Genomic DNA, 20234 nt, shown 5'->3' with positions numbered 1-20234 from the left:
ATACAGTAAGTAAGTATATACACCAGCAAAAGGAAAGAGTACGAGAGCGTATACATTTAGATAGTCCATGCACATAGACATACCCATGCAGGGATAATCTGAAGTGATTGTCTTAAACAGGCTCATTCTTCCAGGAAGACAGAGAGCATTGTGGGTTTCTAAAGAGCTAGTGTCTGGATTCAAACTGCTGCTTTACTGAGCAATACATTCCCAGCTGACTCTTTTGGCCTTGTGAACAATGCTTTCCCAGTGGCCTTTACAGTCACTTTTTAAATTTATTTCTGGTACCTGGGAAACAGATTCTTGGTAATGCAAGGCATGTATTGTAGTGGAACTTGCTTATTCAGATCGCACCAATAAAATACATAATTTGTCATCCACTGGGAATGAAATAAGGGAAAAGGATGTTTATATTGTTAAACTGATTTATATTGGAAATCATTTCTTTTCTTGGATATGTGTGGGTAATGCTAGATGCCAGCATTACAAAGGACTCCCCTCGAGCTGGAGCCAGAACTGGCAGGGTTTCATGGATTTCGTGGAAAAACATTGGAGGGGCTGTTTGAGCCGCTTGTTTACTTCAGCATAGGACTGGCGACCTATTTTTCTCCACTTTGCCTCTCTCTCTCTCTCCATTGCAGAGCCTATTCGAAGAGTGAACAAACAGACACAGCCCACATCCCAAGACCACTGCAACTGGAATCATTCCAGCATAATTGCAGAAAACAGATTATGCCACTGTAATCACATGATTTGCAGTGATTTCAGATGGGTTAAGAGAAGGAGGATCTCTCATTACAGAACCATCTGTTTTGTCTTTAATGTTAAATGTGTGTGTCCTCTATGCTCTATACAGGAAAATATATTAAGCGCACCACAACTCCTGCCAAGCAGAACTCCAAGAAAAGTGGGATTTAGATTCAATGTGAGATCTTGGCAAGAGCATTATCCCCATTTAATCACATATAATGAAAGTGAATGGTGACCAGAGGCTCTCAAGCTCCAAAAACACCACAATGCCATCCATCGCAGCTATAAAAACTCATATACATCAGTGAATGAGTTTTGAGTGAACTCATTGAGTTTTAAGTGGATTCACATACAGCACTCACTTCACAAGTTCCCATATATTCAAAATAGCATATTGAAAAGTGCCACAACAGTCAACAGGTTTGACATCAGTGATACCAAATGTCATTGACTTAATACATATCTCTAAAACTATTGCAATATGATAAATTTGAATAAAAAAATTAGTCATATGGTTTGCTTTTTTAAATTTTTTGGTGCTTGATAGCCCCTGGTATGGAAAAGAATGGCATGGATATTAAAAATTTCTGCTTTTGTGTTCCATGGAAGAAAGAAATTCATACAGACTTAGAATGTCATGAAACATTATGTACGTAATAATATTCATACTGTTTGTTCTGACCTGCTGCCTGAAACCCCTGCGTCATCATCAGAACTCATGTCGATGGTAAACATGTCCTCATCTTCTGAAAAGTCTTCGTTGTCCTCTCGCTTCATGCTGTCTACTTTAGATTTTCTCCTCCTCTTCCTTCTTTTCTTCATTATTGAACTGTCACCAGGGGCCTGCATGGGGCCCAGGGTTTGAATGGAGGTTCCGTTTCCAGACTCAGAAAGGCGGGACAAGCCTTTTCCCATTTGGGCCTGCATTAGGGCAGAGCCTTCTGAAATTATGGGTGATGTAGCCAAGTGGGACGGCACCATCTCCTGTAGACAGAGTAATAAATAATATGCTTTAGGCAGTTTTTGCATTTTGAGGATTTCTTTTTTCCTTTTGGAGGACAACATATTTACTTGTTTTAGAAAATATTTGTAAAGATTTTTTATTATTGGTTTTAAATAATGCTAAATATACAGTTCCATTACCAATATTTAGACATATTTATGTCCTGAAAAATGTCTTAACTCATCCCGCCACTGGCAGGTGTTGCAAAAATGTAATATTGGACCTTGATAAAGTGTGTTGTAGAACATATGAACACGAATGTAGACTGTAGCCTTAAGATTTGGTTTGACCGTGTCTGTTAAAATCCCAGAAACACAACACTGTGTGACCTTAATGCCATGTAACAGATCAGAACAGAACTCAGGGACATGCAACAGTTCTGAACCATCTGTAAGTCATGGCTTCACAAAACATAAGTGCAAGAGCAACAGAAGCACATAAATAACCTAATGTTGTTCACTCACTCAGTGACCAGAACCAGACAGCCTACACTCCCACTCAAGCAGACAGACCATTATCCTATGACTATGACTGTACTCAACAGCAGGGACCATCACAACAATTAATACAGAAAACCACAGTCCCTTTAACATTACTTTTCATTAGATGAGGTAGAGATATAAAGTTATTTATTAAATGCTCCAGTCCGTAACTTTTTTTGGTTACAAATTATCCAAAATATTGTTTTGAGCAAGTACATAACCAGCCAGTGTTCAAAACTATCTGCTTGCCTTAGCTCGATTCAAAATGGTAACCTTGTAATAATGTATTTAATTCCAGTGGTACTGGTGGATTTCCACAGGCATGTCTTTACATCATTACGTCACATCTGTACACATAAAGAAGGAGTCTCGGCTAGTAGGCTATGTTGCGTGTGAGGATGTTGGAGGTGGAGATTTATAGCCTTTTCTCACAGCACTTGATATAATTAAACATTAATTTGATGGCGGACCCAGAAAGGTTCAAACGACAATCACCAGTGACAACATGAGATTCACCCGATGTAAAATTCAAAAGACTTTAGACTTCGAAGTGGCTACAGAAAAAAAGAGACTGCAACCAGTCCCATGTGAAAACAAGGATAAATATCTGAAGGGCATTAAATTTAGTCACGCAATGCTGATGTTGTTAACATTAACAATTTGAGGACAAAGTATAATTTGCATGGTTTGACGTGATATGATTAGCGATCGTTAGATTTAATCAGCGCAATTTACTGCGATGCTTTTTTCCCCCTTATTTGGTCAGATCAAAAGTGGATGTTACTTGTTCAGATGAAATTTTCCGGTGAAAATTCTTATGTTGGTCATTCTTCCAAAAAGTAGAATCTGTGATTCCGGATGACATTATCCACATCAGCGCGGTGACTGACAGCCGCGCATTCTCCTCAAAACATTGGATTCATCCGTGCAGTCAGTGCCGTGCCGTGCCGTGGCACAACCCACATAAAGATGAAAATTCCGCGAATAACTGCAATTGTAGATTTTGAACAGAGATGGCGACAAACAGGAAAAACTACAGACTGCAGCTTTAATTGCACCCCAAACTAATGCCAGTCGTTGGCAGAGTCAAATTTAAGTCTTCTAAATGACTAACATGCATGGATTCTTATTTTTATTCCCCTTAACAGAGCTTTTGGCTGACACAGAGACAGGTGTGACTTTTCAGGATACATATTTGAGTAATACATGTCATTTGATACATTTTGATTTTATTTTGATGTTTATTTAATGTTAATTGCAAATAAATTAAATAAAGGGTATTAAACACTGCAGTAGTACATTGTGGTACATTGTACATATCTAGAACAAGTCAAGTCACCTTTATGTATAGCGCTTTATACAATACAGATTGTTTCAAAGCAGCTTTACAGTGATAACAGGGAAATGATTCATTGATGCTAACAGAGTTCATTTCGGCTGTACAGCAGCTCTAAAAGAAAATAGTGTAATTGTTTAGCTGAAGTCAGTTCAGTTACTAATTTGAATATAAATCTCTAGTCAAAATTAAGTGTCATTACATCTCTAGAATATCATCTCCTAAAATACTACACTAAAGCATCCAATGTATTAAATGTCCTTCTCTACAAATGTAACACTTGTATTTAAAACAGAATATCATATTTACATGAATTACTTTAGTCAGGAGTGTAGCAATTTCATATTACTGTGCATGCAATCCAGTTATAGCTCTCTGTTTGCTACTGGCTAGTCAAATGAAGCACAAACATATAAACAGAATGTTCAGGCAAATGGACAGTGATTCTAGTGAGGAAGCAACAAAACTAAGTCAGGAGGATAACCAACATTACGCGTGCAAAGCTTTTCTTATCTCAGCGGTCGGACTGTGTTTCAGGGGTTTTCTCCTGTGTTACTTTGCCCTTTAAATTGGCAGTTTTTTTTTTTTAAGTTTGGGAAGCAGAAAGATTAGTCCTGATTTAGACAGGACAAGGTTGGCCTTGGCAGAGAGTGTCTGTTCTAGAGCAAAGTGTCCAAGCTCAGGTAACAGAATACGTGCGGCGGGATTGTTTCGAGTAAACAGGTTCAGATTTCAAGCTATGGTACTCAGGAAGAGACTTGCATACATTGTGTTACATTTCTTAGAGCACAATGACCCTTGGCCACTATAAAAACAACACTATACAGGATTAATTGTTTGGTACAGGACACCAGTACTCACCCCACCACTTTCTGTTTCTGTGACAAAGAATGCCTCTCCATTTTCACCCAGTTTCATGTGTAAACTGACCGGCTCCCCATTTATCTCAATGTCAACCTGAGGAGAAAGGGAACATGGAATGCAGTCACTATAATAAAGACAATTTACAACAGTAAGCCATGTGCAACACAAAGCCAATGACAATGCTAATTTTATCTAATCTTCAAACAACTGCTGTTCCCTTAAGTCCCCTTATGTCAATGGCTTTGATATATTTCTTGATATGTGACACCAGACGTTCTGGACATTGGACAGGATTACCATGTCTTAAATGGATAGTTCACCCAAAAATTAAAATTCCCATGTCATTTACTCACCCTTATGTCTTCTGAACACAAATTAAGATATTTTTTTATATTCTCTCAGTACTTTTAAAGTCCACACAACCAAAACTTTTAGACATTAAAAAGTGCAAAAAGACATTGTAAAAGTAATGCATATGAATTAAACAGTTTAATTCAAGTCTTCTGAAGTCTTCTGTTAATCTTAATTAACAGATAGAACTATCATATTTTGTACATATATTCTTTAAAGGGTCTACTACTGATATATTTTGAGAATTATACTCCTGCATATATATTTTGCTCGTAAGACGTGTAAATTTGTTAACCGTCACAAATGTGACCGGTAGTATAACACAGTATTTCAATTGAAAACACAGGAAAACTGGGTCACTTTACATGATGAATGGATTTAATTTAGGCTTATATTCACATAGAAATATGTATCACCACACATACATAAAGCGCATTAAATATGGTAAACAGAAGCTCAAACATGCTTGCTTGATGTGCAAGAACAAACCTAACTGGTTTTTGCAGAAGCTTGAATGTGCTTGAGTGAAGTGACAAATATCACTGGGACAAACACGCGCAATAAAAACAATATTAAGACACTATTCCAAGACTTTTTAAAGCACTTGGTGTTTGTTGGTTCTTTTTGGAGCTTTAAGACTTAAAATGTAAAACAACCTCCATAAAGTTTTGAGGGATGAACATGAGGGTGAGTGCATAACAAAATAATATATTTTTTTGTCTGAAATATCCTTTTAACACACACAAAATGAATCAGAGTATTTGTAAGCTGCAAAAATATGAATATCTCGTCTGCTGGCACCCTAAAGCATGTCTGCACTAGTGCTTACCACTTTCTCCCGTGAGCGCAGCACTCCCATCTTGCCAAAACGGACGTGAAAAGGCGAGCACTGCAGAGTGCCGTTGGGCTGACGCACCACAATGACATCAATACAGCCGGAGAGGGTGGCAGGGTTCAGGCCTCTGTACAGCTCCTTCACCTGCACAAAAACCTGACCGGCCAGCTGACCCACGTAGTTCATGGTCTGACTCTGAAACAGAGAGATTTCAAGCTTTTAGAGAGAAACATAAGGTGACTAAAGTGGACACAGTGCAAACGGTATAACTGAAATCAGCACCATCTTAAAAACTATTTATTTAGATTTTCTATTTATTTATAATCCATTCAAATGTATTTATTTATTTAGTTTGTTTCAGCTCCCTGAGAATATAAATATGTTGTTTTTTACTCTTTTACATGTAACAAAGCAGTCTTTTGACTTGACTAAATTTGAGGCCTTTTTCAGAAAAAATGTATATACCGGTATGTAATTAATTTGAGTAATTAATCGATATACCATGTAATTAATTTGATTACATTTTTAATCAGGTGACAGTCCTAAGTCCTTATATTATTAAACAGTGTTTTTGACCTATGAACTTGCACATTCACACAATCTGCTGCACAATGTAGTCTACGCTTCCTCCACTTGTTTACAACCCAATCCCTCATACTAACTGAGCAGGATCTTGTTTTACAGCAGCCTATGGTATGGTACATACTGTGCTGGCCCAGGAGTCAAAATACAAGTACCTGATCCTGTTATCATTAAGTCAAGCAATATACTCTATTTCTCTGTGCACTTCTGCACTAAAATTAATGACTTTTTGTGTGAAAGTGCACAGTCAACTCTGTAACAGCAACTGTTATGTTGACGAGCCATCTCTGTGTTAAGAGAGTATAATAACATTTATCATCTCTACAATAAATAGATTGTGCCAATTTTTGCAGCTGCAGGGTTACTGGAAATGAAAAAACCTGTAGAGCAAAAACTTGCTGTCTTGCTTAACTCAAGCCAAGATCTCTTTGGAAATGTAGGGGAAAGGCAAAATTTCATTGAACCCCAACTAAAGACTGCAAGTGGTAGACACATGAGATTGCTCAAAAAAGAATTAGGCTGCAAGTGGTGTTCCTTAAGCACTGCCAAGGGTTTAATAATGCCTAGTTCTGGCATGCTCTACCAACCCAGAAAACTACTGCCTCTCTCTAGACCACAACACAAAATGTTTAAAGTAATCAGCTAACTGCAAGTTTCTGCAATAAAAAATGTGTGCGTACTATTACAATAAGCAATCTAGAGCTTGTGTAGATCAGACAAGGCACAACAAGTTTCCACAAGATAAATCATTTTGTATGCAAGGTTCTCACACTTATTGACCAATTATTTTTATGACTTGCTCATGACCTTTCCAGCTGTTCATCAATACTGACAAAAGGATTTATTTAGAAATCATTTAGCACACGTTTCTCAGGTGCCATTTGTATATCAGGTGCCAATTTTCTGAATTAACATATTTAGGACTGAACAAAATGACCTTTAAAAGACAAACTGAAGCTGCCTGTGATACAATATTTCAAGCCGGTGAAATATTTGAGCGAAATGCAAATCTTGAATGTATTTTCATTACAGACTTTTCCAGGCCTGGAAATCACACTTTTTAAAACTCCCTAATCTTTCTAGGCTTTCCTTGACTGTAGGAACTCTGGCACTTAGAAAAACCTGACAACCGTATTAACCCAAATGATTTGCCCCCTAGATGCAACCCTGGAATTCTGCAAAAACCTTCAAGTAAGTCTTCATTGTTCATACACAACAAACTGATCCTTTACATATACACAGACACCACAGTCACATGGGACTCTGACATAGCTCCAATGGTTCTGCTGTTAGATACTGGTGCTAATAATAGCACAGCATCCAAATTTACAGTGCAGAATCTATGATGCTTGATTTAACACTAGAGCTATTGCATAATTGCCCATACCCACAAACACTTAAAGACTCATCTCAACAGATCACAACAGAATATCCTCTCTCTCTCTCTCTCTCTCTCTCTCTCTCTCTCTCTCTCTCTCTCTCTCTCTCTCTCTCTCTCTCTCTTTCTTTCTTTCTTTCTCTCTCTCTCTATCTCTCTATATATATATATAAAAAATATATATATTGCAATCACTAGGCCTACTAAATCATGAATAATAGAGAAATAACATGATAACATGCAGGTAAGTAGTGTTGTACATACAAATGTTATATTTTTGTAGTTAATCGAAGTTAAATCATATAGAATGTATAATCCTCTTGATAACTGGATGATTGCTATGGAAACCGAATGTCAGGGATCATTACAGTCAGATATCCAAAGAATGTAAACAATCATCCATTGTGCTATAAAAAGAGAAGCCCTTTCACTGTGCATATAAATATATTAACCCAAACAAATGGATACATTTATGTCAGATGATGATTATAAACAGGATGGAAATGAGAAGCGAGGCAAGGATGGAATTCTCTATAATACATACGTGGGATGCGGCAGACGCGTTAGGATGTGACAGCCATTCAAATGCGTTTAGTGGATCTTCGTACGCTGCTGAATCCGGTTGATGTTCGCTGCTCTTCGCTCATGTATTTTGTCTCTGCCGTTTGCCACACTGTTCTCTGGAACTGTCTGTGTTGGCGTTGTATTTAAAGCAGTGTGGAAACTGCTTTCAGTGAGTAGCAGTCCCAGCCTCTGCAACTGACATCACAGTTAACCCTTTGCGCCCATCTACATTGCTAAATACGCGACGCTACGGCAATAAGCTCCCGTTTACAATTAATGAAGCGGTATATCACTGTATCCAATAATTATGCGCGCGACGCGTCTTTCATGTTTGTGGATGGAGTCATTACGTCGTCGTCACCCAGTGAACCAATCAAACACTATGTTTATGCGACGCAACGCGACTAGAACGCTCAAGCGTCAAAGGCAATATTTTGTCTATTTTCTGGTGAAGTAATGCTGACTATGCACTGCATTTAATGCACGCGTTTAATGGATTTAACACGCACACACTTCTGCTCACGTGGCAGCAGCAGCTGAACTGGCAATCAAAAGTTTACAGTAGCGCTGCGTGTGTGTGTGTGTGTGTGTGTGTGTGTGTGTCATCACAGAAAAGACATGTGATGAGTGGTAGCCTAGTTTACTGATATTATTCCACCACCTTTACATGCTGTCAAAATAAAAGGGTTTTAATTACAGGCATTTATGTCTCAAATACGCATGCTGCATACCGGATGTTAGGCCTATACAGAGGGATTAAGAAAACTGCACTTTTTAGTCATTATGGTGATTTAATTTTATATTGATTTTAAATATCAGCGTTGTCTAGGGGTTTGATATGAAAAGTACACCATAGTAGTATTAGATGGTAATTATGTATGACTTTGACACTGAATGATTACCATAGGCTACCATTGTACTTACATTGCTTGATGGTACACTAAGCTACTGGAAAGATTATAATGACACTATCATGGTAAATGTCTAAAACACCATAGTATTACCATGATACTTTATCTAAAACCATTATAGTTTAAAATCTTAAGAAAAGTGGGGAACACTTTAGAATACTGTTACGAATTAATAACTACACAGGAACGAATGAGTAATGCATTATTAGCACTCTAGTAACTGCTATTAACAAGAAACTGAAGAACAAATTAGCAAGTAATAATGCTTAGTCAAATGTGGTAGTAGTTCACAAGTATGTGTCATTATTAGTGGGTTACCATGATCTCCACTTTAGAATGAATTATACATTATGCATTATTGACATTTAAATATGAACCTGTTTATAGTAGCCTAGTTCTTAGTAGTCCTCTGGGAGGCATGAAGAAAATAGTAGTTACTGATGATTATAATCATAATCATTATTATCATCAGCTAAGTAGTGAACTACCTCATTCAACTGGGCGCTATTACTTACTAATTTGTTAATCAGAGGTCATTGATGGTTAATTGTAGTTACTAGAATGTGCTGTGTTAGTGCAATATAGTGCTGTGCTCATTTGTTCCTTTGTTATTCATTCATGACGGAACAGTATTCAATTTAGTAAAGGAAAAGTGCAACACTTGCTCTACAAACTTGACTTTTTTTTCTTTAAAAACAGTGATGTTTCTGCCAACTTCAAAGCCTTCGTCAGACATCCCATGGTAAACCATGGTAGTACCAGATAGTACATTTTAGCTTTAGTATTGCAATGCATTCATAGACATGCATCTTTGATTATATCTACATTATGTCAACAAATAATCTGGATGTTGCTTTAGACGCCATTTGCACATGCCACTGAAAGCATACATTCTTCTTGACATAGCAGGTGTTGTAGTTTAGTGTTCTGTAGTAACCCTGGTGTCCTTTAAGAGGAATTTCAGAGTGTTTGTTTGAGTGGTTCAATGGTGTGTGCATTTCAGTTCACAAACAGCTGCCTTTCTTTGAAAAGAGAGAGTAAAGAAGACACAGGTATGTGTCTGTGTGGGCAAGTGTCCGTGAAGCGCTGTTTAGGCGAACAACCTAAAAGACGGCTTGCCTATACTAAAGAAAGGACTGCCCACCTCTCCGATTACACAGCGTTCTCTCAGCACACTCTCTATTTCATCATGATTCGTTGATCTCTCCATTGGATAACCAGCACACTGAGTACATTCCAGAAACACTGGTGAGGTTTCCAAGAATAGGAGAATGTGATTTAGAGGGTCTGGGGTCTGAGTAGTCCAAGGAGACTTCTAATGCACAGTGTGATTACTGAGTGCAGAAAAATAGTACTAAAGGAAATTGTTGACATGGCGGTCAAGATACTAATAAACACTGATATAATTATATGAAATATTTCATACTATATTTTGATTTGTTTTGCTGTATCTTGCCAGTCATACTGTAATAACACTTTGTCCATGAATAGATACAGCATTCACTATATTTACAGTAGATGTAAATACTATCTTACTCTAAAGCCTGTCCACATTATAGACCACTCTTTACATTTTGGTCTGTAAGCTTAGCATGTGACTGATTGAAAAAAACACCTTTTCCTAGAAAACTCATGAATGCGTTCACGTGGGGGAAGGGGGAGTCATCTGGGATGGGCCATCTCCACCAATCAGAGAGGTGGCCTGTGACACAAGGCACGTGGGGTCATTTGTTGAGTAAACTGCTGAACTTACTATTGTACGAGGGAAGAGTACGACTCTAAGACTCTTCTGAAGTGGGGCCTGTTTTTCTGCATTAATCTATTGTATTTTGACTCATGGGCCAGCACAGTATGTACCATACCATAGGCTGCTGTAAAACAAGATCCTGCTCAGTTAGTATGAGGGATTGGGTTGTAAACAAGTGGAGGAAGCGTAGACTATATTGTGCAGCAGATTGTGTGAATGTGCAAGTTCATAGGCCAAAAACACTGTTTAATAATAAGGAATTAGGACTGTCACCTGATTAAAAATGTAATCAAATTAATTACATGGTATATCGATTAATTATTCTAATTAATTACATATATAATTTTTTTCTGAAAAAGGCCTCAAATTACGTCAAAAGACCGCTAAATTATCGAAGACAGAATGCAACTCTGCAGGCACAGGAAAGTGCTAAATCAAACCTGAATTGCTCAAATACATTTTTTATAAAAAAACAAAACTTTTTTAAAAAAATTTTTTTTGTTCTTAACCTTTTTGACTCCAAGGCCCCACAATAATATCCAAAAGCCCCCTAACCCTAGTTTTGTTTTCAAATCATATTTTAATCTATGGACACTCCTAGTTTCTGTAATTAAAAAAAAAGTAACGGGTCTCAATGAGCTATATGTTTTTCCAATTTAAGGATAGGGATTTTAAAACATTTTTACTCACAATTTCTACCTGATAAAATATTTTACAGTTGGTCATAACAATAATAATAATAATATAATATAATAATATAATAATAATATATTTATAAAAAAATGGCCACTGCGTTTTAAGATTTCGTTAATTCCAGGTCTACAAATCACACATGTTAGGCTACCTCATAGGTTTTCCTGGATATATGAGAATGTGGGAACCCTGATTCCTCAATAGGACACAAACAGTTGTTGGGGTTATTGGGGGGATGGAGATGAGGGTGAACCACTGGACTTTTTGGTCTAACATGATCAAGTTGAAGTTGAAGGGAACATGAGTGGTGATATCGGGTCTCTCCTAAAAACCTCACAACACAGAGTGCAAAATTGGAAACCAAAGAACAGGCTTGGCTAGAAGTTCGTGCTGATGTCTGTTTATAGTCAATCAAGCTAAAGACCTTGTCCTCAAAAAAACAGCAAAACAGTTTCCCTCGCCTCAGCACAAGCAGGCTCTTGCTCTGCTGCAGTGGTATTGAGCTTTACATCAGTTATTTCAGTCTTGATGTAGCACTGGCCATATTTAACTTCAAATGCATGTCTTAAAAGGGTTTTGAATTACATGAATCATTATGAACATGCATCTGTTGTTGCATCAACCTTGCATAATTGGGGTTACTCAATCCATTAATTTTTTTCCCAGAAAATGTAAAAATCTAGTTTTTATTTCATCACATTGCACTTCAGAACAAACAGAAACAATTAAGAGCTCTTAAAATACGAATCATTTATGAATCATAACCATAATTACCACAGCAGTGAATATACAACAACCTTCACATGCTCCTGCTGAAGTTGAACACTTATGACTTATCCAGATATTGCCTGACCTTCAACATTCAACACCTGATGTTTATTTTTTAATTAAAGATAACATTGTACAGACATCCTATCCTATCATCCCAAATGTTATGCAAGCCCGGTCTGTCTATTTGGAAATGCCCGTGTAACCTGACACTATGACGCACTCAATGCTCTTTGGTTCTAGGTCACATAACAGACTCTAAGCAGACACACGAACATGGTATCCCTGTCGATGACCGTCCCCCATTCGTCCCAAATGGACATTTGATTTGCAAACGGCAAAAACTCCTCATATTTCGTAGACTAATTGATAAACATCATAATATAATAAATATTCAAATCATTTGTTAAATTCTAGTCCTATGCATAAGAACATATATCTCAAATACATGCATATTATATGCACTTTTGTTGTAATATCTTGATGATTCATTCTTAAAATGAGAACCTTATTTGAAAATAAGAACAATCACTCTATCAGAATAATCATTCAGGCCACAATCAACACAAAACTACTGAGAGTAAGCAATGAAGCTACACTAAAGGAAAGCTTTTCAAAAAGCTACAGTTAAAGCTTTAAATACAATAAAGCAATTAAAGTACATCTTCATAATAATATCAAATCCAGAAAGATATTTTTCAGTTTTTTAATCCATCATACTGAATATTGAACTGACAAATCACTGTGTTACCCATGTCCAACTCGTCTCATTTGGGCTGAATATCTCATCGTAGCCGTCCACTTGATCCTCTGCTATCATGATTCCATTATCCACTTGCTTATATGACATAAGCCTTTATTACGAAGCTGAAACTAGTCCTTACACAATGCTTGTGCTAACAACTGAGCAGTGAGCTATATACCGGGCTTGAAGGTGTTTTCGTATACTAATTTTACCAAGCGTGTTCTTGGAATGGTGTCCACAGGCGAAACTTGAGAGGTCTGGCATGAAGAGCCTAAAGCGATCAGACCCTTCCCTGAGAGAGGGGATATCACTACAGCTTTATCACAATTAGTATATAAACACCCAGAAAGGTGCACACATGATCTATAGACCAACCATGTACTGTACACGTGCACAACCAACTCAACAAACTGATGCTAATGAGAACAGTTTTTCCCTCTATATATCATGTCACTTCCACAACATCTCAAATGTATTCTTTTTGATAACTGTTTTTAGTGGATATGACATTTTAAAATGATCTTTTTCCCAGTGTGTGCATAAACTTTTTTCCAGAGGTGGAAAGTAACGAATTACATTTACTCGCGTTACGTAATTGAGTAGTTTTTTTGTGTACTTCTACTTTTTAAAGTAGTTTTTAAAATCTGTACTTTTACTTTTACTTAAGTACGTTTTCTTTGAAGTATTGTACTTCGCTACATTTGAAATCATATCCGTTACTGAGTAAAAAATAATAATACAAGGGGGGGGCGGGAAATCACACACTCCGGAAACTACTGAATTGATTGAAGGGCGGGAGAACAAACGCGCAAAAAAGGTGACGCCCAGCTGAAGCTGAAAGCTAAGCGCCAAGCGAATTATGGCCAGTATGAAAAGTATAAAAAAAGCGTGGTTGTCCTCGAGGATAGATATCCAATTTGCAAAAAATGTGGACGCAAAGTGGCTGCAAAAAGAGGATATAGGACACCATCCCTCCTGCAGATAAAGGTATGTCCCGATTTACGTGATGCAAAGGGAATCCCGGAATCCAGTCATGAAAATGGAATTCACTTAATGCAGATGTCACAAAACATACAAAATAATGGATGGATGAATACATGGAAAGTAGAACTGTGCAATAAACCCAATCGCGACATGGTCTGTGGATAATTAAGCTAAGCACAAAAATACTGCAAGTAAATATATAAGTTAACCCTATTTGTTCTGCTGAGCTGCGTTTGTCTACTACATACTCAAGTACTCGTGACATTCATGGTGTTTTCAGCGTCTCACAAACAATTTGAGGATATGAATACATGAACATTTCCAGAGCTGCTCTGAGAGAACGCCTAATGAGCATTTTCATAATTTTATTTGAGAAAATCCATTGTCAAATACACTTTTAACAGGTCTTCACAAACCGTCAAAATAAAAGTTCGGTTTTACTAGGATAAATTATGACAGAAATATATTACTATTGTAGGCATACAGTAGAACGTAGCCTACTTCTCAAAATAATAACAATAATAATACATTTTATTTGAACATTATTTATAGGAATATTTTTTTTTGTCCATGGTTTAATTTAGTAAATCTTTTTTTTGCAGCGCTTCCCCAAAAAATAAAAGGACACAAGTTTAAATTTACATTTGATTAGCCTACCACCGTTTTTGATAATATATTTGGATTAAATCATAAAAAGTAGGGGTGTAACGATACACAAAACTGACGGTTCGGTTTTCCCACGGTTTTGATGTCTCGGTTCGGTTCGGTTTAGAAAGCTAAAAAAAAAAATTAAACAGTGGTTTAATGAAAAAATTTTGTCTTTGTCAGTTTTTGCATTAACTTTACTCTAATTTGTTATTGAAATATAATAATTTACACAGTTGCTGTCATTTTCATTAAAGATATTTTAAACGTACTTTAAATAATCAAGATATAATTAACAGGTTAAGTAAAATATAATATATAGGATAATATTGTGCATTTATTTAGTGCAAGAGTTCATTTCTCTAGGAACCAACAAGTTGTGGACACTTAATCACTAGCCTGCTGAGGTAAATATAATGCTAGTGACAAGCTATGCAGTTTTATTGACGTCTTTGCGGTGATGAAACACTGATTTAGCGATTACACGAGTTATGATGCCTTTCAGTAAGTATACTGTATTTTTCAACATATCTTCAGGTGTCCATTCATGTTTATTCTGTAACTGAGGAAGAGATGATCGCGTTTACTCGCGTTTACTCCGCGCTACCGCTACTGTTACAATCCGTGGTGACAGATAGTTTTAAACTGTGGGTACAGATTGTCAATTTACATCCATGTGGACAGATTGGTAAACTGTGCCTAGTTTTGTAAAACTGTGCACACGGTAGTTTATTTTTCTTCTGTAATGAAGCTTGGCTGTCCATCTAGTGAAAAATGTTGGTACTGCGGCCAAATAAAATCTTACTGAAAGCTCATTTTTTGAGATATCAACCTAAAATTTGGAACACAACTTCTTCAGATTTTTGGCTTACATTTTCTTGCAGTTTTAGAGTAAAATATATTTTGTAATATATATATTTTATATAAAATATAAATAATTATATTTTTACATTGTTCATTTTCATAAACTCAAACTTGTATAACTTTTTTTCTGTTTCACTTTCATAACTTCATAATACTTCATTTCAACATTAATCTGGCAAATGTCTTCTTTAAAACAAGACCAACCATAGGTCTATATTCCAAAGCATTCTTGAATTACAACCATTTAAGTTTGAATAGTGATTTTCATGTCTATGCGAAAAAATGGGGAGTGACAGTTAAAGGGTTAAACAATATTAAACTATAATATCTATATCTATAATATCTAAAATATAATTTATATATAAAAACTCTCCTACAGTCCAGTCACCATCAGTCGCGACAGTCGCGACTCGCACGTATTTTCATTTAAACGTCACTCACTGACGTTTTCCTAACCAGAAAAAAAACCGATTGCCCTGCTCTGCCTCTGATTGGCTAGTACTTATTGCCATCTGGGTCAGAGCCAATTAGAAGCAGGATGTGGGTGGGGAAAAAACTCTGTGTATAGGGAAAGGGGAGAGACAGAGGGAACAGGCAAGACAAACTCCTACGTTTAAATAACATATAGAAAATATCTGCTTGACAACGAGCTGAGAACAAGCCCAAATAAGCAACTACACTTTAGAAACAAGCCCAAAAAAAAACGCGACCCGTGACTACCAATATTTGTAAGCGACTTTACAGAAAAACAAGCCCAAAGTCGCTTATAATAAGCGGACTTGGCAACACTGATTCCAGGTCCAATCAATTAGCCGGGCTGGGCGGGGCCGGGATAGCTTGCAGGGCGGGGCGTGTTCGGTACGCCATGAGAGTATCGCGATTCGAATCGTGGGTTCTGTATCGCGGTTCTTCGGTTTGGTTCGAATATCGTTACACCCCTAATAAAAAGAAACATTAATTTTCTGAATAAAATACATTTCATAGGACAATATTATTCTTAAACATTTTAATAAATTATTAATGTTAAAAATAAGTTGTTAATCTAATTCATTATTAATTATCAAATTTAATTGATTAGACATGTTTTATTGAAATTTTAATAAACAAACAAATTATTTCAAGTTTGTTATAATAAAAGCATTTGTTCAACCAAAAAAAAATCCTGTTTTCATTAATTTAACTGTCATTTTAACTGATGATAATAATAATAATACCCATAATTTAATAATACAGTTTATTTATTTAACAATTGATTAATACTTTAAACCGTGATATTTTCTGAGACGTTACCATACTGTGAAAATCTTATACCATTACAACCCTACACGGGAGGGTCCCCCACCCCCGCTGTTAAAAAAGTAACTCAGTAACTTTTACTCTGAGTCAATTTTAAATGAGCTACTTTTTACTTTTACTTGAGTAGATTTTTAGACCGGTACTTTTACTTGTACTTAAGTAAAATTTCATTGAAGTAGTAGTACTTTTACTTGAGTAGAATATTTTATTACTCTTTCCACCTCTGCTTTTTTCCATTCTACATCAATACGCCAGTAGCAACAAGTGACCGTTTTTATAAGTGAGTCACTGAATCATTTATTAAACCAATTCATTTGAAACACTGCTTCATTCAAGAACTGAACTCACTACTGCTTCTTGTTGACAGTTTGGAATTATTTTAATTGGTGGAGCAAACATAAACAGTAAGTGGCAATATATATATATATATATATATAACTTATAGTTTATTGGAGTGTTGTAGAAAATCAATTTCACATTCCTAAGCACGCTGTTGGTAATTCATATTGTGTGTTCATTGGTGCTATATTGTTATTGTCTTCACTGACACTGTTGCCACCTTGTTAAACAAGTACACTTGAAGGAATAACAATTATTTATTGTGGACAAAATTGTTGGTTGAGATGAAAATTAAACCACATCTGTGGGACAGTTGTAGTTTATGTAAATACAAACTATTTTCATACAAAGAAATAGTTAATTGCTTTAAGTTGACTTACTTTTTGTTTAAATCATCATGGTTTCGTAAAAAAAAACCTGCTATGATGTTTTAATGATGGATTTTCATTTTTTAAGATTTAAGTTTTCAGTATGGGAACATTAATAATTAAAATAGTCTTAAAAGTCTAACAAAACATTCTAAAATCTATACATAAGAAGCATTTGAAAAGACAAAGATAAAGACAAAGAAAAGTGTTTTTTTTTTTTTACTGTTTTTCACTTTCAATGCACTTCTAATAAAAGTATGTGTAATTGAATCTCTATAAGGTTGCAGTTTACCACAGCTGGATGAAATAATTAAGTAAGTTAAATTAAATTAACTTACAATTAGGTTGCTACTCTGGGTCTGATTATAAAAACTTTATTTTTAAATTGTACGTGTTACAGTTCCAGGGACCCGCCAGATCATGTCACATGTCATTTCAGGAGGGGCCGGTTGCGGTTTCTGTGACTCTCTCTGTGATACTGACCCCTACCCCACCAGACATGGTCAGAATGTACACTTGCAACACGAGTCACCGTTTCCACATGCTTCAAAGTAGAAGCCATAAATTCACTCCAAACGACAGCGACTGAATATGTCCTCTTAAAGTCAATTGTGTATCTAGAGATAGAGATTAAACTGTGTAACAGTTGCGTAATGACTGGAGATGAATGTGGTCAGCATAAATCCACACACACAGACACACACACACGCACACACACAAGTTCATACAAATGTACACTGATCTGATCACATCACAGGCACACAATGTTCTAATTTTTTATTCTATTATTTATTCTTCTAATTCTATTTCCCAGTGAGTTCATTTCCACAGAATACATTATAATTACTCTCTCTGACGACAAAGGAATATGTAAAGCCACCTCCCATATACCTGAATACAAGTACAGTATGATGGGTATTTCAGTTCAGCTCAGATAAAAGGTTGAGTTTCTCAGCAACCAGAGTGGGGGTTTATGGGTGACACCAATGCGGATTGGAATCTAATTTAAAGTTTCATGCTTGAATTTAACTGCAAGCTACAGTCATGTTTGTGGGTAGTCGTAACCCCAGGATCCATATAAACATGACACACGCTGTGGTTGCTGTAAACATTTGAGTGACACGTTGATGTCTCTTATTAACTGAATGATGAATGGTACATGTTGTTAACTGTTACATAACATCCCTTGAGAACATGCCTAGCAGGTAATTAATTATTCCATTCTGCCCTTACAGAGTATACCACTGAGCAGATGCGTTGTCATGGAAACTGAATTTATTAGAGTATTACTAATAAACTTTTCATCGAGGTCCCATACAGTGGACAACTATTAAAAAAGCCATTTTTGTGTATGCATAGGTTTTGATTGCACAGTTTCACATCAACCACTACAGTGGGCACTAGTGCACCATCCTATACACTGCCACCAAGTGGCAAGCCATTGTATGTGGATGACCAGCGGCCAGAAACGTCAGAAATGCCAAGTTGCTCCAGAATATCTATCCATTCATTCTATCCTTGGAGACTCTTGCAGGTGAAAATATTTTTAACATCTACACTCTAAAAAATGCAGGGTCGTTTTAACCCAAATTAGGGTCAAATATGGACAAACCCAGACGTTGGGTTACATTTCTAAATTAATTTTTAACCCAACAATTGGGTTGGTCCATATTTGACCCAAATTGGGATTAAAACAACCCAATATTTTTTAGTGTATCTTGTTAAATTTCCCTAGTAGTGATTTTAGATTGGGAGGAAATTCTGAGCATTCATCTGTCCACAAAATTGGACATCATGCAGCTCTATTTCATATACAATTAATACTATTACTGTGACTTGGACTTGATCTGCAGTTTTTGTTGTAAATAAATGTATTAAATGTAAAATACATTTTGCAGTTATGTCAAAAAAGTAATCTGATTACATAATGCATGTAGCCTACTTGTAAAGTGACTTTACTCGTAACATCAAAAAAGGAATATGATCATGCAATGCGTTACTTTTAATGTGTTACTGTACTTAATGTGTAACTGTAATGTGTTACTGTAACATCAAACATGTAATCTGATTACATAATGCATGTAAATTGTAATGTTACTTTAGTTGTAACATCAAAAAAGTAATCTGATTATGCAATGCATTACTTGTGTTACTTGTAACATCAAAAAAGTAATCTGATTACGTAATGCATCTTACTTGTAATGTGTTACTTTACTCGTAAATGTGTAAAAAAAAAAGGTTCAGATGTTGTTTTTCTTGCTCCAAGAGCAATAAAAACACAGATAAAAACCCTATCTGAGGTTATCTTAATTCATGCATGAAAGGATGAATAAAATCAGTTTTGTGGAGGCACGGAAAACTTACATTTCCATAGTACATGACATTTCCACTGTGAACTGCAATGTTAATATTCCAAGCATATTTTGAAATGGCTTGGAAAACCAGTTCACTTACACAATGCAGAGACCACGAGGTTTAGTGCCCTCAGTCGGGCATATTCAAAACACAAGAACCATGGCAGCTCAAAATTAAATATTATAACAAACATTACCAAATTATTATTTTTACTTAGATTTCTGAGCCAGTTAAACCATAACTTTTTTTCAGCTTTATAAAAGAATAAACTTGTATCATTAAATACTTTTTAGCATCTCTGCCACAGCTCACCTTTTAAACTTTTAAGATTGTTCTGCCCTCCAGTGTTCATACAGTGGTATATTGTCAAAATT

General features: G+C 36.1%; 1 protein-coding gene across 2 annotated transcripts in view; it reads right to left on the bottom strand.

Moving 5' to 3' along the window:
• lpin1a (lipin 1a) overlaps positions 1 to 13213 on the bottom strand; it is a 28829-nt gene extending 15616 nt beyond the window's left edge. The window contains exons 1-4 of one of the 2 annotated variants that reach the window (XM_077239821.1): positions 13016 to 13213; positions 5616 to 5816; positions 4433 to 4528; positions 1433 to 1734 (exon numbers count right to left, since the gene is read on the bottom strand). In XM_077239821.1, coding sequence (XP_077095936.1) covers positions 1433 to 1734; positions 4433 to 4528; positions 5616 to 5816; positions 13016 to 13114 — 698 coding nt within the window. In that variant the 5' untranslated portion in view covers positions 13115 to 13213. Of the gene's footprint in view, positions 1 to 1432; positions 1735 to 4432; positions 4529 to 5615; positions 5817 to 8125; positions 8739 to 13015 lie in introns of those variants that run through there. The other variant, XM_077239822.1, reaches the window with a different exon arrangement.
• Between the last annotated feature and the right edge of the window lie 7021 nt (positions 13214 to 20234).

This window comes from Siphateles boraxobius, unplaced genomic scaffold (assembly GCF_051911475.1).
Source record: "Siphateles boraxobius isolate OS27281-9 unplaced genomic scaffold, OSU_SipBor_1 22, whole genome shotgun sequence".
NCBI lineage: Eukaryota > Metazoa > Chordata > Actinopteri > Cypriniformes > Leuciscidae > Siphateles > Siphateles boraxobius.
Note: the sequence above shows the minus strand (reverse complement) of the source record. Positions and strands in the feature narration are given on the sequence as shown.